The sequence below is a fragment of the Anopheles nili genome, chromosome 2 (genome assembly GCF_943737925.1).
Source record: "Anopheles nili chromosome 2, idAnoNiliSN_F5_01, whole genome shotgun sequence".
NCBI lineage: Eukaryota > Metazoa > Arthropoda > Insecta > Diptera > Culicidae > Anopheles > Anopheles nili.
Window position 1 is genome coordinate 45,543,044 of NC_071291.1, and position 22,764 is coordinate 45,565,807.

The 22,764-nt window shown below is 46.1% G+C and overlaps 1 protein-coding gene across 1 annotated transcript; it reads left to right on the forward strand.

Annotated features, from left to right (window-relative positions):
• Nucleotides 1-2,733: 2,733 nt before the first annotated feature.
• Nucleotides 2,734-16,283, forward strand: LOC128724055 (uncharacterized). Its single transcript, XM_053817823.1, has 8 exons — nt 2,734-2,743; nt 2,929-3,089; nt 3,235-3,468; nt 3,564-3,941; nt 4,132-8,906; nt 8,991-12,023; nt 12,223-12,460; nt 12,538-16,283. The coding sequence occupies exons 1-8, from the start codon at nt 2,734-2,736 to the stop codon at nt 16,237-16,239; spliced, it is 12,531 nt and encodes a 4,176-aa protein (XP_053673798.1). The 3' UTR covers nt 16,240-16,283.
• The last annotated feature ends 6,481 nt before the right edge of the window (nt 16,284-22,764 follow it).

Below are 22,764 nucleotides of genomic sequence, written 5' to 3' on the forward strand. Positions count from 1 at the left end.
TGACTTACGGTGGCAATCGAGCGCGTCAGGAAAAACTCGCTCTGTCGAGGGTCGGGGTCGACGTAATTCCTGCATAGTTCCTCTCTATGACGTAGTAGTCATCCGCCCGATACTACACCACGCAGTCCCCGTGCGATCGCTTTCTCTCGCGGTACATTCTTTGGGCACCAGTGACATGGGACCGTTCTCCAATTTCACATGCTGCTGGAGCGTTGAAAAAGGGACGCACAGCGCTTGTTGATGTAAATATACTGAGAGAGGACGCAGTGGTCAGCGTGGACATCGGAGAGAATGAAGTCCTCCCGTCAGCTCAGTGATCCTGGAGAAAAACAAAAAGCTCTAGCCAAGCCGTCCAGGAACGCGTGCACCGAATCGACGGCTGGGAGGCATTCTCTTCTGTAAACCATCTTTGTTACGACGCCAGAGGCCAGCGGCCACTGGCAGTACTGCACCCAGGGCACAGGGACACGTGGTCTGTGGAAGAACCGGGAAATGAATTTCCCTCGCAATGGGGGGCAGAAAAGCGGACGCTAAGAGACTACTCGAGAGTTTACGGTGAGCGTTTAAACCAAAGAGAAAGCATCGCAATTATGCTCCTACACTTGCTCTGGATGTGCAGTAGTCGATTCCATTCGGCATCTGTTGTGCTTCTTCTCAGTCTTGTAAACGACTCTCGTAATGCTCTACGCACGACGGATGATAGGAGGGCAATCAATCGCACTCGGCGATGGTAGTCAGGAAGGATGTACGCCTAGAATTAGTACGTGATTTCGGTTTCGATACTGCATCAGTGGTCAAAGGCGCGCGCTCTTGAGAGGACTTGTGCGGGCTCATTTAGGAATCAATATCGTCACAAGATATTATCGCGAGAATAAGGTGTTTTTTTATTGTTATTTTTTATTAAATTCTTCATTTTTCGTGATGGAAAGCGGCAAAGTGCAAACGTATAATGTTGTGGCGAAATTATACAAGTTGAATGAACTTATAGAAATGTGTTCTAAACTTGGAGGAGAAAGATGCTCAAACAGAACGCTAATTTTAAATCATTTAATTAGAAAAAAATGCATCAAACAAACGGTCTAATGGACATGGGCGGAACAGTAGCTCATACCTCACGTGAAGCACGTATCGGGAAAATAAGATATTGCATATTTACCAGGAGACAGACATGATGTCCGCTTGCTCATGATGCTTACACGCCTGTGCTTGCTTGACTGCTCTCCGTGGTAAAATTATCTCGCGTATTCACAACAGTGTCTATTGCAACCGGCCGGGGAGGTGAGCTCCCAGACAAAACGCGCGCGTGATTTTCCTTTGCATCGCTTTTTCACGTGATGCCTAGTGTGAGAGGTAGACCGCTGCTGTACGAAAAAGTGTTTTTTCTACGTGAAAAACATCAAACATCGGGAACTCTGCAAACGAAACCAGCAACAGCAGCGAGTGTCGTGTGTTGATGTGTTGCTGTTGCTACTATTAGCATCCATTCAAAGGGGGGGTTAGTATCTGTGTTCAGCGATTCTCTTTGCGTGACAAACAAAGGAACTTTTTCTTTCAATCCCCGGAAAACTCGGGATCGGGTGCAATTTTTCTCTCCGCGCTCTGCTTTTGCTCTCGCCAAGCGCGTGCCGATTTCCTCCGGGAAAACGGGAAACACGAACCGCGGTGCGCTCTTGCCGACAAACGACGTCAATTCAACGAGGAGGAGGACCTGGTGGCGTGTCGCGCGATTAATAATAAGTAACCGGAGAAAAAGAGCATAACCAAAAGGATGAGCTCGGCTGGCGGTCGGCATGCAAGAGAAAGGATATGCAGCATTTCATTACTTTGTGCTGCCCCGTTCGGCCGTTGTGCTCTTCGCTGGCCCTCTTGATGGGGCGCTCATGAAAGAGAGAAAACCCGATAAAGTTTCCCAATCTCTTTCGATTAGGTGTGTAACGAACGGCTCAAGGGTTTGTTCCGCGTTTTTAATGCTCTCCGAAGCGTTCTTTGAGGAAGTAGCTAGCTGCCCTCCCGATACAAAAAGTGTGCTTTCAACTAGTAATCATACTGAACGGGTCTTCCACGCATAGCTCACCTTTCGTGAAGCGTGCGATGGTTGGAATTTGGGAGTGAAATGAAACGTTTTTCTACAGCCAGCAACTGGAGAACCTGGCCTGTAATTTGACTTGCTCCGCTTGCGTGTTTCTCGTTCGATGTGTTGTCTCCCATTTGGAATGGTTTGTTGTTGTTTGGGGGAATGGGTGGCTTCGGCCTGGGGCTCAGCAAACGGTAGCTAGGAACAAGTCATCAACAGAAATCGATAAGTGTTCCTTGCAACACACCTGCCTTCTCAACATGATAACTGGACTCTCTTTTCCTTCCAGTGGGGTGTCGCGTGTGATTTTAGATTCTATCGAAACTTGACGGTGCTATACATTAGCTGTAAGTGAGTGAAACCGTAAGGGTTACAGAAAAAAAGCATTTCTTAATCGTTAGTTTCCGAAATTAGTCGTGTGTAACTACGGAAATATCTGACGGGTGGAACGAAAAGGAAAAATAATCAAGATATGCATAACGTTCCATAAGTGTCGTGTTTTAGTTAAAAATGAAACAAACTAAGTGTGGTGATAAAATATGTGCCATTTTGTGTAGTAGATGCTCCACCTATAATCCGTAGTTGTGATCGCGTGATGAGAGTGCAGCGTTATTCGATTGGATCATTTTCGAGACGTGTCTTCTGATCGCGATGAAAAGATGATATTCGGTAAATGTACAAAAAATACCGTAATCGTCCGTTAATATCGAAAGCATGATAGAAAAGCGAATCCGTTTATGATTTAAGCACCAAACACGGCTCTCCTTTACCTTCCTTTTTATGTTTCTCCTGTTAAACATTAAGGATTTTATTTTATGTTTTCGAATAACAATCGCTATCTACACCTATTTCAGGTATTTTGTCTCCTCCGGGTCCATTTCTAACACCGAGCCCATCGCCGTCGATACCAGCGAGCCCTCGGTTGCAACCGTCACCGTCTCAATCTCCGTTTTCACAACAACAAGACATTCTGCTGGTGACAAATAGCGCTATCAGTAATGTGACTCAGGAGCAAGTAAGTATAGACTGATTCATGGTTTTAAACGTAACATAAACTTTGGATTGATCAGACAACAAGTTGCCGAATAAACTTTGTGCATTTCGCCTTAGTTTGGCGTAAGAGGACTGGCTTGTTCTTACAATCTTGCGTTTTGTTTTAGGACCGTAAGACGGGTATAGCTGGACGACGTCAATCATTCAGTCAGCAGCAATCCACTATCATCCAGCAGCAGCAAATACTGAGTAACAGCACTAGCCCAAATGCCGGAACCGTGGTATACCGCCCTAGTCCTACGCAGTCTCCTGCGGGCGCAGCTACGTACAGCATCACTACTGCGCCTGGCAATGAGTTTAATACGACTCTAGTCGGGTCCAATAATATTGCACTCAATAAGGTACGCTTACGTTATTTTCAAAGGATTTTTCCTATGCTGTATTTCGAATGAATTCAAATACTGATACTGATCCGTTTTTTCCCCTAATTCATCAGAAGGGTCGTAAGTCGTCCACGGTAGGTGCGATACAGCAGCAACCGCAACAGCAGCAACAACACCACCTTATCCACCATCAGTCACATGCAGGCCATGGACATGGAACATTGCCCGCCGCCAGTAGCCCGAAAGCGGCGAAAAAAGCAATGCATCAGCAGCAACAGCAGCACACATACCAACAGCATCACGCAGCGGTATCGTTTGTTGGGAGTCCCATTGCCAGCCCCAGTCCGATTGCAAGTCCGAACGGTGGTTCGATCCTGGTCACAACCGGTGGTGCTACCGGTGGTTCCCTGGCCGCTGGGACGTCAAACGCGACCAATCCGGGAGGTCCAACGCAAATGAGGCCGCCGACACCGCAGCCTATCATTCAGCAGGTAAAGAAGCAGCGTTAACGTTGAGCACATTTATTTATTATAACTAATTAGCGGAGGAGAAGCATAAACTGCATTAAGTGCTTACGAAGCAGTATTGAAAAAAGTGTTCGTGCTTGAGCTTTAATGTGATCCTCCCAGCTTTCCCATAATTGGAGATATTAATCCTATTCCGTGTGACGTTTCTTTTCAGTATCCTGTAATGGGCACCGGAAATCAAATAGTGCAAATCTTTCAAGGTTCCCAGTTCGCAATAACCCAGTCGCAACCGACCACTGCGGCTGCTGTCCCGCAACAACATCATCAACTGCAGCAGCAAAGCGGAAGGCACACAACGACGATCGTATCCCAGCCGAGTCCCCAACAACAATCGCAGCTAAACCAAACAAATGCTCAAGGACATATACCACTTCAGACGATACAGGCGCAACAGTTGCATGCAATTCAGCAGTCGCCCTCGCATCAGCAGCAGTTTGTGCAACAGCAAATCATAGCTGGTGCGAGTTCGGTAGCATCGAGTGTGATACCTTCATCCTCTTCGACGGCGGTTGTTACCACTACCGGTGGGCTAGTGATAAGTGGGAATGCCATTCAGAATTCTCCGCCAGGAGCATCTGGAGCAAGTGGCAACATTACGGGTGTGAAACATCACAACAAAGGACCACCGCAGATTCTTCCGAAGCCGGCAGCCGCAACGACGCCTTCGGTTTCGCCGACATCTTCGACATCCTCTTCTTCATCGGTATCATCCACACCGCTGACTCTGCACCATCAGCAAAGTCCTCAACAAACGGCGACATTTGTTTCAACTTACGGTGGGACTCCGGTGATGCATGGCACGAAAACGATTGTAACGCAACCGAAAACAATCACTTCCGTATCCTTGCCGACAGTGGTGTCACAACTGCCGGCGCAAATACAGGTTTCCCAAGCGGGCGTCAGCGCAGGTGGCGCTACCCAAGTGCATTTCACGACTACCGCCGCACCCCAAACACACACGGGCGCGACCCCTAATGTGGCGCAAGTACACGGACAAATGGTTACCACGACGACACAGCAGGCAGGCGCGCAACAGGCGGGGGCGCCAGCGGCGCAAACCGCCGCAGCAGCAGCGCAAAACGGTTCAATAATTCTACCGACAGGAAACCTTAACGCCCAGCCACTATTACTGAACCAAATGCCGGTGCTGGTGCAGCAGAACACACCTCAAGGGGTTCAGCTCATTTTGCGTCCACCAACTCCTCAGATTGCCACGCCTAGCCTGGTAATACACAACACGAGGCCCCAACTTCAGCAACCCCAACCGCAACAGGTGCTTCGAATACTTAATGCGAACGGTACGATGCAGCTGGCGACTGCTCCTACGTTTATCGTCTCGTCGCAGGGCAATTTGGTGCAACAGAACATTCCTGGACTAAAGACGAACCAGGGCGTACCGTTAACGCAGATTCAAGGTTTACAGGGACAAAGGCAACCGCAACAAATAACCGCCGCCATTAATCAGCATCTCTTGAGCCAGGGTGTCGCTCAGATACAAAATCTTCAGCTAAATGGAAATTTAGCTCAGATTCAAATGCCAAACGGTCTCAACGGGCAGTTGCTAACAACCTCTCTTCCGGCTCAATTTCAACAGGCGAGCGTGGGCAGTTTCGGACTTCAGAATCAAAATATTAACCTAAACCAGCTCGGGAGCGTAAATCTCCAACTTGCCACTGCCCCCGGTGGTGCAACATTTGTCTCGCCCTCGTCCACTCCCGGTGCGGGACCTGGATCGACACCTACTGGGGAAATAGTTGTCAACGCTCAAAATATTCAATTTGCTACGGCTCCTGGAGCAGGACCGAACACGATCACAGTTAATGCACAGAGTGCCGCGCAGCCACAACCAACGCCCCAACAGCAGCAGCACCAAACGGGGAGTCAGCAAATACTGACTACTTCCACGATTGATGGGCAGATTCAAACAGCTCAAATTATACCCACGGTTGCAACGGACAGCTTACGCAACCACCACCACCATGCCGGTACACCAATCCTCACGACTGCCTCCGGTCAGCAAGTGATCGTTACTGATGGCGTGAAAGCACAAATTCACGCACAAACTATTCCAGGACAGCAGCAGCAACAGCAGCTATTTAACCACACGGCGACAACGATACAACAACCGAATGCATCGCCAGTGGCCATGCAGCAGCCATCGACTCAGCTTCCTCCTCCACCGGCTCCACTGACGTTAGCCACAGCTACACGGATTGAGGTGGAAAAGCCGAAGAAAGAGCGCCGGAACAAGAAAAAGGTGAAACCCATACAGCCGCCCATTGCAACGGCAGCACCGATGATCGTTCAATCGAGCGCCCCAATTGTTAGTCAAGTGCCAATGATCAATAGCACGCCAACATCGACAACGACGGCACCAGTGTCCGCAGAGCGACAAACATCTCCCAGCTCACCTTCATCTTATTCGAATACGCACACGTCGACAGGAAAGCTTGATTTGGCCAATTTGATGAAAATCTCTGGTATCGGCATCGAGGATGATGATTTTATGGACACCGATGAACCACCGCCTCTTCTGGCCACGACCAGTAACCATACCGGGAATGGGTTGGAATATTCAACAAACATTGTGATACAACAAAGCGACTCGATGAACAATTCTCCAGCCACTGGCTCAGGATCACAGCAGGCGGGCAAGGATATATTGTCACCTCCTGCAGCAGTTTCATCCGGAGCATCACCGATGGGTACACAGATGCTTGCACAAACTCAGCAGCATCAGCAGCAGCAAGTCGTAACAACAAATCAAACGAACGTTGCTGTTGGTGGAAACGATATCATGATAACGATTCCAACTGCAGCTTCCGGTACAGAGAGCGCTGGAGATTTTCCTTACACCATTTCTATTCCTACATCCGGGTTGGAAGGGACTCAAGTGACAAAAGCAGCATCGGGTCCAATCAATAATCCACCGGTTCAGCAGACAGCTTCAAGTATAACGGCAGCGGGTACGACAGTGCAACAGCCACAGGACCAACCATCGTTCATGATCACGATCGATCCTTCAAACGATTCAAGCTCCGGACAGGCGTCTTACACGGTTTCGTTACCTCGATTTGGAAGCGGAACAAACGAAGAATCGAAAATTGTTAATATTGCAACCGTCGCTCCGACCGCGAGCGTTCAAGCGATCAGTACAACGACAACATCCTCTATTGCCACGTCTAATACTACTAATTTACAACCGAACAATACGATATGCGTGAACAGCTTGATGAACAATGTGTTGAACAACACCCAGGTAACCCCAACGTTGCAGAGTCAGATTAATGAAATTCAAAACCAACTGATTGCCGAAGCCCAACCCCATCTAACGTCTGGACCGAAAACGACGTCCTCTGTGACTTCTTCGATAGTTACCACTTCGCAACATCAATCCATATTATCGTCGGTAACGCCGCTAAACACGGCTCCCTCGGCTGCAGCAGTGGGGACGGTAGCATCCTCGGTTGCTTCGATTGTGATATCTCCGACCAATAGTAAAATTCCTGCGGTGCCTACGTCCGCCACGAAGAAGAAGACTACCGCAATCGGAGGAAACATGAGCGGTGCAGCAAACAATAAGAAGAATGGCAAAAAGCTGGAAAAGTCGTTTGACACGATCGGGACGACAAGTGCAGTTCCCACACAGATTGGAAATATTCAAATATCTCAAATTGATGGAACGACAGTAAGCCAGAACAAGGCGGTTAAGGGTGGTACGATCAATAATCAAATACAAATCACTCCGATCATCGACAGTAAGGTTGTGAACACTGCCGTAGCAGGACAGTATCAAAGCATTGCTCAGTTGCCTTCTGCGGCAACCCCGTCACAATCTACGATCACTATTCAAAGTCAAATGCAGCCCTCGCAGCAGCATCCCAATCAAGCGATTTTGACAACAATGGGATCGGCACCGCAGCTTCAACAGCAACAGCAACTGACGCAGAACATACAGTCAATTCCTTCCTCGATGCAATCGAATGTGATCGGAGGAAATAGTGTGGTTTTCACCACAACTCAACAACAACAACCCACAGTTGTGGCAACGCCAACGGTACATCTAAATCAAACGTCCATTACACCGTCACCAGCAATACAACAGCAATCAGTGCCACCACCACCGCCTCCGGTCACGACAGCGCAAGGAATACTTTCCCAGCTAACGGGCAGCTTAAGCCTGTCGCTAGCAGAAAATGGCCAGCTCATTCTCAAACACGATATAAACCAGCCGCAAACACCTGAATCGCAGACTATTCTCCAGGCAATACTATCCGGTGCCTTGGGTAACATTACGCTGGTAAATGAACCATCCAAGCCGCAATCAACGATAACGAATAGTCATACTGGTGTGTCTGCCTCTATCGCTCCCATTCAGACGTCTCAACAACAACAGCCTAACGTTTCGGCACTATCCATAACCCCGCAGCCGACACAGGGACATCAGATCGTGGTAACTGCCCAGCCAACTCACCAAAACATCAAAAATGTGGCCGCTGTAAGTGGACAAGTTCAGCAGAAGGTCCAAGGTACCGCAACGGTAACCATTCAATCCGGGCAACAACAGCATCATCTAGCACAACAACAGCAATTGCAGCAACAGCATCACCTGCAACAGCAACAACAATTACAACAACATCAATTGCAACAGCAACAACAACAGCAGCAACAACAGCAGCAACAATACGTATCACATCAAACAATGCCACCGACCGTGTTCGTATCACAGTCTGCCGTAAACACGACAACAGCGCAACAAAACGTTCAAACCGCTGGTAGCAATAATCAGACACACGTGGTTCACTCACAGCAAGCTATGAAGGACACACGAAAAGCAGATACAGTTATTGAACCAGTGTTAAGCCACCAGCAGGCGTTACCACAAACGCCACAAATGCAACAGCAGCAACAACAGCAGCAGCAGCAACAGCAGCAACAACAGCAGCAGCAGCAGCAGCAGCAGCAGCAACAGCAGCAACAGCAGCAGCAACAACAACACCAGCAACATCACACAACAGTCATGGTGAATCCGAACGCGCCAAAACTTGTAGAATTGCCAAAGGTTGGGCCAAACCAACAGCTTTTCTCGTTAAACACACTAAATAATCAAATAACTCAGCTGAATCCTGGCCAAATGACGGCCGCCCTGGGCCCAATGGAGCGTGTGTTGATTGTGCCGACTGGAATCAATGCGCAGCAGCTTGCGCAATGCTTGATGCAAGGGCAAATCCACTTCAACAATGTCGGTCAAGTAACGCAGTCCAGTGAAACGAGACCAACTCCAACACTCTCTCAGTCTCAGCCGCCAGTCCTTTCATCTGCTCCTTCCATGACACAAGGACTAAAGGGAACGGTCAATTCTCCAATGGTAACGCAACAACAGGTGTCACAGCTAAACAGTCAAGCAATGAAGGGGCAACAGGTTTTGAGCAACCCTGGAAGTAACGTCATAGGTACTAAGATAGTGAACAACAGTAGCACCATCGCAAACTCCACCGGTACCGGTACAACTACTACAATAATTGCAAAAGAAAAACCGAAACGTAATCGATCGAAAAAGCAGGAAAAGACGCCGCCAGCTCCCAGCCCCACAAAACCCACTGTGGTAAAGGTGAACTCTGTTGCTAGTGGTTTCCCACCCAGTGTCGTCCTGCAGCCTGGTCAACATGCACAACCGATCCTGGCGGAAGATGGCACCAAAATTGGCACTAAAATAGTGGGTACAGTGAATCCAAACAACTTTGTTACCAACAGCATACAGCAGCAACATCAACAACAACAGCAGCAGCAGCAGCAACAACATCAGCTACAACAGCAGCAACAGCAAGTTCAACAAGTAGTATCGAATCAACCCTTAGTTGCTCAAGTGCATCCTCAACAGCATCAAGTCATAAAAACTCCAACCACGACAACAATGATTGTCAAAGGAGGGATCGGATCGACGACGATAACTGCAACGGCAGCGTCGTCTGGTATGATTAACAACAATGTAACGGTTACAACAACAGTGAAAAAGAATCGCAGCACCATTCAGCAACAGCAGCTACAAAATCAAATGCAACAGCAGCCTATACCTCCGTTGGTCAGTGTGAATTCTACGGTACCTCCAGCGAGTTCTCTGAGCAACAGCACTCCTAATGCTGTAGGAACACCGACAGTGGTACCTCGAGTGCAGACAATTCAGTTGACCCCACTAAAGCAGCAACATCTCAAGAGTGTTCAACAACAGATTCAACAGCTGTCGACTAAATTACAAAACAAGAATCTTCTCTCATCGCTTCTGATTCCGGCCGAATTTGACCCTACGAATCCAATACATAGCAAGCCGCTGCCCACGATAAAGAATTTGCAAACGATGTCGGACAAAGAGATTTGTACCGTGCTGCAACGGTTATTCATGGAGCAGCAAAAGATCCTGTCTAGTGGTAAGATTATTCCAACCATTCCGACAGGGCATTCATTTTCGAGCACAAACGCCCAACAGCCGCTCCCACCGCCACCAACACCAATCGTGAATAGTCAGAGTCAGGCTTCAGGAGGCAACACTATCATGCCAGCAAATGCTGAGATAAAGCCGCAGCAGGCAATTATTTCGCCGATCACAGTTACCCCCACCGGTAGTACAAGTGGGACGGCAGTTTTCCAGAATGTGGCTAGTGGTGGGACTACCATGGCAGCTCCTATTCAAAATCAACTGCTACTTCCTATATCCTCTGCAACGGGTGCCAACATGAGCGTCCTGACGTCTGGAACAATTACTAGCGTCGCTTCTTCTGCTACGCATTCGTCAATGTCCATTACGATCACCAGCAGTACTGTGCCAATACAGAGCGTCGGTGGCGTGCAGAAGTTTGGAACGGCGGCCAATATAGCTGCCACAAAGCAGACCACAACGATTATACCGATAACGTCGACTATACAACCTCCACCGCCACCGGTATCAATCCAACAGGGTGTCAAATCTACTACCACCCCAACTACGGCAGCTTCGATTAATACTAGCATCGGAGGTCTGAAAAACAACATAACTGTAGCGGGAGGAACGATCATTCCCCAACATCAAATTGTAGTCAATAACAAACAAATAACCCTATCCACTGCTGGCCAATCGCAGGTGAATACTTCTGGTATTCCTCCGCTACACACGCTCGTACCAGCACAGGCGCCATCTAATTCTGCTGGCTCGATGGTAACCAAAATCGATAACGGCGGTATTGCGAATGGTGCTGCTTCAACGGCGATCATAAATCATCAACATCAATTGATCGCCACCAACCAGATGACCCCAACATCGGTACTAACGAGTAGCAGTGGCTCGAATAATCCCGCTCCTCCGCCACTTGTGGCAACGAATTTACCGACGGGTCAACTAAAAACTCTTACTGGAGCTGGCCCAGGAAACTCTTCGATCGTCATCGTCGGTGGGTCACATGCAATTCTGAGTGGTTCCCCTCAAATGATTGCACAAACTGCCGCGCGAATCCAACAGCAGCAACAGCAACAGCTGCAGCACCAGCAACAACAGATTCACGTTCAAACTGGCGGCGGTGTTGTGATTGCATGTAGCGCAATGACCTCGTCTTCGGCAGCCACTGCATCTACCACAGGATCTCCCGGATTGACAGCCATTGCTCCCTTGCGAACCTCTACACCATCTTCAGTGTCCGCAATATCTTCTGCTGTACCGCCGCCGTTAGTTCCGTCCAGTGCCAACAGTAGCAGCTTATCATTCGCTTCTACCGGAAATAGTACTAGCATGCCGCCATTGGCCATGTCAAACGGCAATGTTAGCTCGGCAATGACGGCATCATCTACTACGTCGACTACAGTAACAAGTATGGCAACGGTTACCACGCTTCCGACGACAACAACGACGGCCCAGGCTCTCTCTTCGGCTGTCGTGGCCGCTTCTGCTATGAACAACAACTCGAGCACACCGGCAGTCATTATCGCAGCTCCAGCGGGTACTTCTCCGTCCACTCCGATGACATACATTACGACAAATGTACCAAACAGCCCCGCAGTCAAAGTGCCCCGTGCAAGTTTGTGAGTGTGATATTATTTTTTAAATCTTTTACCTACCAGATGCAAACGAACTCCAATACCGTAGTATGCCAGAAAAAGGGTTTGAGATGAATTGGAGCTTTTTTATCAATTTATTTTAGTAAATCCACTGATACATATATTGCTTTCTTTCCTTTTCTTTATGCATTGCGTATTTCTATTCCTGGTTGCGGCCAAATAGATTTGAGATACAGATACAGAAAGATCAGGATGCTTGTACGAAACCGGACACAAACACACCGTTCGGGAGCAAACAAGATGCTATTAAGCGGCTGATTCGCTATCACTGTATGTACGAGGAAAAATGTGAAGAAAATGAAGAAGAGGAACTGCAATTCGAAACTACAGCGGAATGGTTTCCAGAAGCATTCCGTACAATGCTCAGCCGTTACCAGCGGTTGATGATCAATGAATCAATGGTAAGTTACATCGAACAAGGTAGCATTTTTATTATTTTCTAAACATAACTTCTGCTTCTGTAATTTTCATGTATTAGCGAGAAGTACGCACCTCAGAGCTGATGCTTGTGAACAAACTGTTCAAGGCGGATATAACACAAGAGATCGAAGAAATGCAGGAGCACCTTCGACAATCAGAGAATAATGTTGTTCCGTCATGCAACAGCTCAGACGACGTAATTTGTGTTTCGTCAGATGAGGACAAACCCAAACTAAGCGAAACATCATCCAATGCTCCTCTACGTAGTAAATCGCCACTTCTACCGCTAACTCTGTCAGAATTATCCAACAGCGATCAGAGCAGTGAACACGTAAGGCAGGATTCTAAATCATTCACCGGTCAGACGAGTTCATCGGAACCTTCATCTACCATAAGTGGTGTGCCAATGGTGACGCCATTGAACGCTGCTGCGCATAATACAGAAGCTGTGCGTGTTGTTTCATCGGTGAATCAATCTGCTGGTAACGATGTGACATCCTTCCAGAGTACATTCCAAAAGACCAACATCACCTCGTCTGTTGTACAGTCTGTGGTGCAGGTTGAAAAGCAAGAAACATCTGTGAGCTCCGTGCGAAACATGACCAATGTGGGCACGCCCTGGAATGATGTGTTCAAGAAGAATGCTCGAACGGCGCCGAATAGCTACGATGATATCGAGAGCGAAATTACACCCAGTTTCATCTTGAAAAAGAGCGATGGTGGTGTGATTGAAGAGAAAAAAGGAGACACTATGAACCAACTACACGAAAGTTCGTCTGTTCCATCCATGGTGACCACGACAACTCCTCCTACGTTGCGCTATTTCAATCAAGTACATTCAGTGTCTGATCAAAAGGATTGCATGGCAATGCGAAGTGATAATAATCATCAATCAGGTTCGACAGTTACGCAATCTCTGGCTGCCACGGTAAAGCTGTCGACGGAGCAAAACGATTCGGCATACGATGAGTGGATGTGCTTCCAGAAGGATCTTAGCTACTTCACTGGAACGAGCGATGGAAATGTTACAGGAGAGGGAAATGGCGAAGGCATGAGAGTTGGAAGTAACAATGCGATAGCGATTGATAATATTGATGCCTCGGGCAGACGGAAAACGACGGAGGAAGAAATTCACGAAATGTTCCATTCGAGTGATTCCAAAAGTGTGGATAAGCAGCTGGAGCAGCTGTTCAACGCCACGGTTGATGACAAGCAGTCATCGACAGCTGCTCGCATCGATTCACCCTTGTCCGAGTTTTTCAACTCTCACCAACGAACCGTGGGTAATGCGAACAGTGATGGAGTTTGTGAGTCTAGCGGGCCAGCGTTGATGAGTGGTGGCACTTCCTCGAAAACCGTCGAAAGCAGATTGGACGCATTATTTGGGGGCTGCGAATCACTATCTCGGCACGCAGGTGGTTCGTCATCGACCGAAGCATGCGGCGCATCTGAGATAAGTGATAAGTCAGATGAGCTGATCGCCTCGCGCCACTGGTCGTCCTCGGTGTTCCAAGGCTCTCATGAGGAAGAAGAGACAACAACCGAGTCGTTCCTGCATAAAACCACGAACAGTAACTTTGATCTTGTTCAACAGCAGCAACAACAACCCTCGAGTGGTGGCACGCAAAAGCGTCATTGGTCGGGATCCGTGGCAAATGCCAGCGCAGGTGGCAATGCCTCCTCGTCTGGCATGATGTACCCGGGTCAACCGTCAGAAAATCAAACGATAAATCCCAGCAAGCGACAGTGTCTGTCGCTCGACCGGAACGAAGAACAGCTTAGCGACAATAGCAGTAGCATGAAAACGGATGATCACCGGTGGTTGATGGGATGTGCTGGCAGCAATGAAACCACTAACAGTGGATGCAACGAAACGCCGCTAGGAGTAGCCAACTCGAATCGGACGGCTGTGAAGACCACGCCAGGTAACGATCACATTCTTATAAGCAATGGTAGTAACAACAGCATTGGTGGTAGTCCCTGTGGTAGCACCGATATTAACATTAGCTGTGGTGGTCTAGTATCTGGTGGTGGTGGTAATGGTAGATCCTTAAGCACAGGTGGGGTCATTATCGGTAGCTGTCGCAACGGAAATCCGATGGTTGGACAGGTCGATCGAGACGACGATGGGCTGGCGACAAGTAACATTATCATGATGGGTAGAACCACCAATAGTAACAATCACAATAATAACAATAACAATAATAACAACAACAATCATCATCACCATCATCATCATCATCATCATGGAGTGTCAAAGCGCACGTCCTGGAATGGAGACATCTTGTTGGCATCGGCAACGGCGGCGGAGGATGTCGATCATCACCACGGGCATGTGCTTGATATGCTGGATACTAATCTTAGCCTAAGCCTGAACAATCTTAACAGTATCTGTAGCTCGGGCATACTGGATAACGGTGACCCGAGTGATCCCGATTCGCTCCCTCACCACCATGCACATCAGCAGCCGGATGAGCAGCTTCATCACCATCAACAGCAACAGTCGCATCTTATGCATCATAACCATATTGCGCACAATAATCACATTGCTCACCATTTGCATCACAATCACAACCCTCATCTTCATCAACACATGCATTCGGCAGTGGACGAGCCGCTCTCGGGCACTGTGGATGCGGTCGGCAACGAGCAAAAATGCAACAAAGGCTGCTTCAGCGATACGGACGATTTAATGCATGGTGGTGGCGGTGGTACTAATAGTGGTCGAATCACAGACGATGAAACAGGAAGCTTAATTCTGTGTGGTGGCGGTAGTGGCAGTAGCGATGGTATTGCTAGTAGTAGTTCGCGCCACGAAAACAATAGTGCTCACAACAAAATCAACTATCTCGATCGTGAACTTCTAGGATTGGATCCTCCCGAACACCTGCACCTGCACAATGCTGCCGATGAGAATAGTAGACCACCGGTGATTAATTCCGGTCATTCTCAGCATCATCATAACGCTGGTTCAGGCAATGGAATGAATGGTCCTGTGTCGGGCAGTGGCAAGGATTCGCTTCACTTGGCGTCTAGTATGCTGGAAGGTACCGGCGCATCATTCCATGATCACCAGCAACAGCAGCATCAACAACAGCATAGTCAACAGCAAGTGATCCATGATCTCCATCAGTTCAATCATATCTCATTCGACACTATAGGAGTGCCTAACTTTGAGGAAGACATCAGTCGCCAGGTGCAGAATGCGATTGATAGCATATTGAACCTGCAGAGCAACGAAACGGACGGAGCGCTTTCGCACTACTCGCTCGATCATTCCTTCCTTCCCGACAGTCCTCTATCTAGCGGGCTTGCAACTACCGTCAATTCGTCATCGTTGAGCGGGGTTCACCATCAGCACTCGGAATCGGTACTGTCGCATCATCAACAATCAGTGCACCTACAGGCCCATTCTCAGCATCAGCCGCCTCACCATCTGCAACATCATCGGCAATCTTCGTCGATGGTGGCCGTGCAGCAGCAGATAAGCATGAAGAGAAAATACCCCACGGATTGTCCGTCTCCGATGGTCGGCGTGTCGCCGGATGATGCTAGCCCGATGGGCCCTGGCAGCAGCGGAAGCAGTAACAGTAACAATAGCACTATCAGTAACCTCAGCAGTACGACCAGTAGCAACACCACAGCGAGTACCTTGAGCAGCTCGGGGAACAGCAGTGGAAGCCTGATAGGCGTGACGAACCATCACTTTGGCGTTAGCGCCACCGACGGTGACCCGCTGAAAACTATCATCAAATCTTGACAACTTTCCATCGTCGGCTAAGCAATTGCAAGCAACAGCTCGCATTATCATGCATCTTTCGGAAAGAGATGAAATTGTATATTTTAAACCCTCGTAACATCGTTTTTAACCAGTTAGTGTTTCATTTTGTTTTTAATTTTCCGTTTATATTGAGTCAAGTATGAAGTAACTTATTTGAAGCATTTTGATTCTGCCTGTCTTGTTTTGTGACATTGTCATTTTTTTTAAATCAGAGTGATTGCTTTGTGGCCTCCACATTTGTACCTCCAGATAAAAGTCATGCAAAAGTTATCATAAATCAATGTTATTGCAACCAAGAACTGGTTGGGAAAGCGACTGTTGACTCACCCATCAACATTTTAATTGATTTGTCGTAGTATGTGACTGTATAAAACATAATTATGAATAGTTGTGATTCTCGTCGTTTGCTTTTGTTTTATTAAATCTGTACCTGATTTCTTCTAAAGAAATCCACTCCCACAATACACCGACTGGAAGATCTCAAGCTCAAAGGCATGTAATAATGTACTAACAAAAGCTGGCAACGAAAACGCTATGCCGGTGGAGATAATGGAATGTTATGATGCGAACATAACGCCTATTGGAGGTCACACTTCTAAGGAACGGATTTAAAATAAACTAAACGAAAACAGATACTCGATTGGGGTTGTATGAAGAAACAAAAAAAAACGGCAGGAGATGTGAAACCGTTCAACGGAATAAAATCAATTGAAAATTGCAAACGTATAGCTGCGGATTGGCGTGATGCAATTGATTGATTACATGAACAAAGACATGCGGAAACAAACAAATACAGCGCAGTTATTAGAAAACGAACAGGAATATTTTGTGGTGTTAATGATTTAGTGACTTAAGCGGTAATTTAGCTAAGGTGAAACAATTGATCGTATGAGTTAGTACTTCGTAACATACATAAACAAGCGTGTATATATATGCCCCGGCTAAAACGGGCGCAAGGCAGAAACGCGATTTAAAGAATACCCTATTCTTGTAGTAGTGTAATGTTTAAGTAGCATCAACATTAGTGGATATGAGATAAAGAGCTAGAGGGCTAGAGAGATAGAGAGAGAGACGAGCAAAAGAGCTGAAACACAAGAGGTTGCATGAGTGAGACTTGAACTGCACTGCATGGACGCTTCTTGGTGGTACGCGAAATCCAAGTTTTGTTTGTCATGACAAAAACTGACCGCTACTACATGCAAAACCAAAACGATCTGCAAAACAGCAGTACGAACCGGAATGCTTTTATCTGACGGCGTAAATTACAGGGCTATGCATCCGCTCGGGCTTTGATGCTTGATGCGGAGACAGATTTTAAACTAGGTGAGAATTTTTAAAACACACTCAAGTGCATCCACGATCAAACCAGGAAGATATAATCAGAAACGGTAATTTGCTTTTAAACACAAACAACAAACAGTCCAGTTCGGTTAAAAAACTGATAAAGGAAGAGCGGTTCAGTGCGATTAATAATCAATCAAAATCAATATTAGAATGAACTGGAATCTCCATTTGCATTCGGAAGGTTCCAGAAAAAAATAATGAATTTACAAACCCTAAACCATGTATGCCCTGACGACAACGTACAGGCAAGGCAGTTTACAGTGTACAGCCAAATGTAGAACATTGCTCTTTTATGGAGTGCTTACACACGTGAGGGATCAGTAAGAGCGAACGCTTTTAAAGTCAACATTATCAGAGCAGCACAGTATGATAGTACATGAGTTGTTCGAGAGGCAATTGAGTAAGGAGCAATCACAATGACTCTATGAGCTGCACAATTGATTTACTGACGTGCAACAAATTAGACCAAATTGATATGGATTGGTTGGGTTCTCATTAGCGTCTGGCACCAACACGCTAGGGTTTTAGATTCAAATCTCTCCTGAGCCTTCTCCGTACCCAAGAGGACAGCCTATCCAGCAACAAGAAATTTTCAAGTCCTAGAAAACCTTACCAAGACAGGAGGCTGTACACCTATTATTGAGCCATTTAAGACGAAGAAGTGTTGTAGCGCCTGATAAGTAAATAAGTACGATGAGTGAATTGTCTACATCAGTTCACTCATTATGGGTCAGCATCTTGAAATTGCTGATCAAGCTGCGTGTAACGAAACAGAGGTCATCTGGCTTTGTGAGATTTATTGTGACCAATCGAAACCAAACGTTGTGTGTCTCGGTTCTTCAGGTGGGATCCGTTAAGATGGTTTGTGTCTACGTCTACAACGGCATACCTTTGTTTTACATTTTTTATTCGCTCTGTTTCCGTTTGTGGTGAAACATGTGCTTGAACAGGTTCGATTACTAGCAGCTCAGCGATGATGTTGTGCATTATAGTTCCACCTTCCACGTCGTGATTGTCGGCACAAAAAAAAATTTTAAAGCAGATTGAACATTCTTAAACAAAGCTCCAAACGCTTGATGGAGCCGTCTCAGACAGATTGAATGACGAGATTCGGGATGCTCAACGTGCTAGGAATTGGATTGCATTGCTAGGAACGATTGGTTTCGGTTTGCTCAGAAACACTTTAATGAAGGTCGATCATCAGCTACTATCTGGCGGCAATTAAGCATGCACTAGCGATTGACTGCAGTGTCAGCTACTGACGACTGACCCATGGTGTCCAACGTGGCCAAAAGGCAATGACGGAGGCAACAGCGCCGTGTTGATGCTGATTGTATGACTAGGTGGATTAGATGGTTAGAAGAAAAAAAAAAGATAAGGCTAATAAATGTAAAAACAAAATCAAGCAAAGCATAGCAAAAGTGAGACGAAAGTGGCAGGGCCGTTCGTGAATGGAGAAGAATTGACGTAACAAACACAAACACAACAAGCATGCATTAATTCGTAAGTAGGTAATTGGTTTTCGCTTTTTGTTTATGTATTTTCTGTCCCTATTATAATTTCAATTAACTTAAATTAATATTTATAAACAATGTGAAACTGCATAACGAAAGACACAACAATAAGTAAAACAATGCTCAGACGCAACATAGTACAGAATAAGGAAGCATGAAGTGAATATCAATATGTAAGCAGGACGAGCAGAGGAAGGAGAAACATTAGCAGCGATCGTTCGTGATGTCTAGGAGTGGCAGAACCAACTCGGATAACTCGGTGTCTTTTGACACCGAATAGTTTGACTGTGAGTTTGATTCCACGATACGCGGACACACGTGTGCATTGTGGCATTACTCATGATTCAGATGCATCCTTAAACGATGAAGGTTCCATTCAAAAATTGTGAGCCGCTCTCTTGAAGATCTGGGCGAGCGGCACTATGCGGGAATACAAACATTCGGCGTCGAATGTTTGTGTAATGTTTCAAGAAGGTGCGAAACATTTAACTTTTGCGGTTGTAAGAGTTTCGTTTTCTTCCCAGTCTATTTTGCGTTTGCTAAAACTAAAAAAAACATTGATGACTAGCATACGTTTTGGACGCTGCAAACAAAGCAAATAAAAACCAAAAGAAAAGTGAACGGATTTGTAAAAAAAAAAAAAACAAACCTTTTGGCCCCCTAAATGAAGTAGTCGCTTTATTAACGCCCCTTCCTTCCGATGGACAAACGGACCCTTGGCTAATCGATCGTAAAAGGGCTGCATTATTACCTTGCTCACGGGAGAATTCGTTTCGTTGTACCACATCCCCACCCTTTGCTCATAGTGTCGGTACTTCATTTGATTACGGTTAAGCAGGACAAGATCGAGTCAGGGAAGGATCGATCCTGATCCGACGGTATCGCCGCGCCCTTCGGGAACATTATCCCGTGGGCAGGAAGAGTATCTTCGTGCGGTGAAACTTAACGGAGTAAACTAATATCAGTATGCGCGCCGACAAATAGCCAGGGCACATACGCGCATTGTACAGAGCGGTAGCATCATAGCGCGACGAGACGCGAACGGTGAATAACGGCAAACTGGTGGAAATGTTTAAACAGAAATTGATGAAAAAAAAAATAATCTATCGAAATACAATAAAAACCAGATGATTTTTATTGAATACAGTACCGAGTCGTGTCATGCTTTTCCCTTTTGTTTTTTTTTCTCATGCGATAACAAGTTGACTAAATCATTTCCCCCGAACGGTAAGTGTAGCGGATGAGAGTATCCAGTGGGAAGTTGTTGCAGCATGTGTGTCAAATGATTCGTGCTTTTTACAAATTTTATAACTGCTTCTACTGGAAAACATCGTGGACAACCAGCGGTACACGTAAAGTACTGATCTACGCGAATCTTTCAAATAATAGCTCGCAATAAACAACTTTTTAATTTGGCTCGCCTGAAGATCGCAGTAATGAATAAAATTATCACAGTTCTGAGCTATTCCTGTTGCGTGTGATGACGTCAAAATTGCAATGTTCGCTTTGGACCATGCTCTCACTCATTCTTTGCATTAGCTGCATAGCGGATTTACCCGATTTCATTCGGGTCGATATAATTTGAGGGGCATTTTTACGAATGCTGGTGTAATTCAAACTTTGATGTGTTTATTCGTCTTCTATCGGTTTATTTCTGCAGTCATTCTATTCGCTCAATTACTGGCTTTATCTTAGAAGGTTTTTTTTATTTCGGCTAGTGCATCTTTCTCTGTCGCTTTTGTAACACTTTATACAATTAGATAATCTTTGCTTTTTCATACTATTCTACTCATTCAACAAATCTATCCTTCGAACACTTTTAGATATCACACTTCCTTTTCCTGCCCACAATACCATATCAATGAAAGGATTTTATATCAAAAATACTTTTCTTTCGTTGCTTTCTTCTTCTTTACAAAAAGATTTAAAAAACATGTTCAGGCAAATCGGTCATCATTTGAATTTAGTATAGCCATTAATAGGCAAACACATTGTTTCATAATACGGGAAGGGAGTTGTATGAAAAGCTCCCTTTCCCTCTCCGGGATAACTGACGCTTAGGTTTCTGTTCCAAAAAATAAAAAGAAGCATGTTTGTTATATTTAGGCAAAATTCGGCCGTAATTTGTATGTTTAAGCGAATACTATTTACTTTTACAATGGTTGGATATATGTAAGCCTCCGTTTTTTCTTGACCGGGGTGGTCGAAATTTTGGATTCTTTAGAAGAAAGAAAAAGAAGCATATGTGTTAAACTTCGGCCAAGGGTTTTTTTATTTTTAGTTGAATAGTGTAGCCTTTTTTAATGAGGGGTTTTAAAAGAATCCCCCCTTTTGTTCCCCACAAAAATAAAAAAGAAACATGTATCGCAAATTTGAGCCAAATCGGTGATTCTTTGTATTATCGAGCTTTTATTATAAATTTGTTAGACGGGGGGCTGTATGAGAGCCTCCCTTTTTATTTCGCGGAGGTGGTTGAAGCTTTGAATACTTTTTCAAAATGTAAAAAGAAGCATGTGTGCCAATTTTAGCCAAATCGGACATCACCTATAATTTTAAGCGAATAATATTCACTTTTGGGGAGGGGGGGGGGGGGGTTGTATGGGAGCCCCCGTATGTTCCCCATTGAGAGAGCTGAAACTTCGCCAGTCTAAGTTTGTAGTAATGAAACGTATATTCGGTCAATAAAATTTTAAGCCTATATAAATTTCAGCCTATCTGGTATTTTGAAGTGAATATTCGCAATGTGGGGTTGTATAGGAGCCCCCCTTTTGTGGGGTTCTGAAAAAAACATAAACATCAAACTTCCAAACCCGAGACCATCACAAACTTATGTACCAAGAATGGTGCAAATCGGTTAAGTAGAAACCACGATGAATCGAAGAGCAAACAAACTACATTAACTCCAGCATTTGAAATTACTACATATGTTACTGGTATTGCCTTTGTTATAAACTAAAAGAGGCGAAAGTTTTCAGGCAGGTAAGTTAGCATTTTCTCTGTTTCCGACAAGGCAGCTGTTCCCCTGACAAATGAGTGCAAGTCTAACCCACTTTTTCACCATTACTCGTCTAGAACCATTAAAGTGGATACACTTTTGGGTGCGCCGAATGCCGAAATATCTTCCACCCAGAATAAGACGAAGATGCCTCCCTCTCGGTCGCCATTCAAACTAATGGCTTTTAGTGACAAAAAAAAACTCGTCATCGTCCTCGAACCGTGAGCCCACGCGAAGCTCTCGCTGCCTTGAGAAGGACTTTCTCAAATCCAGTCAAACGTGCAACGCGAATCACCACCACGCGCGCGCTTACACAACGAAGAAAACTCGCGCATTCTTCGCACATTAACCAGACCGATGCGCTTCCGTAGGAAATGCTCAAATGTTCGTTCGATGGCTCGCCAACTTGGTTGAGCAGCTCGGTATAGTAGGCGTTGTGGCGACACGCGCTGCACGTCGCGTTGCTATGCGCAACGGTAGGTTACACGCAACGGTACACGTGGCGCAGCTACGCGAGTCACGCCAAACGTTCAAGTCGGTTGAATTAATTGGCGCAAAAAAAAAAACGAAAAAACGTAACCTACCGGCGTGCGGTGCACGAGCATCGAGGAACTGTGGCATACTCGAAGGCTCGAAGGCTTCACAATCGCA

Coding starts and splice junctions, on each gene's coding strand:
- LOC128724055 (XM_053817823.1), top strand. Junction 3,469..3,563: donor ATAATATTGCACTCAATAAG/GTACGCTTACGT, acceptor CTAATTCATCAG/AAGGGTCGTAAGTCGTCCAC. Junction 3,942..4,131: donor CGCAGCCTATCATTCAGCAG/GTAAAGAAGCAG, acceptor GTTTCTTTTCAG/TATCCTGTAATGGGCACCGG.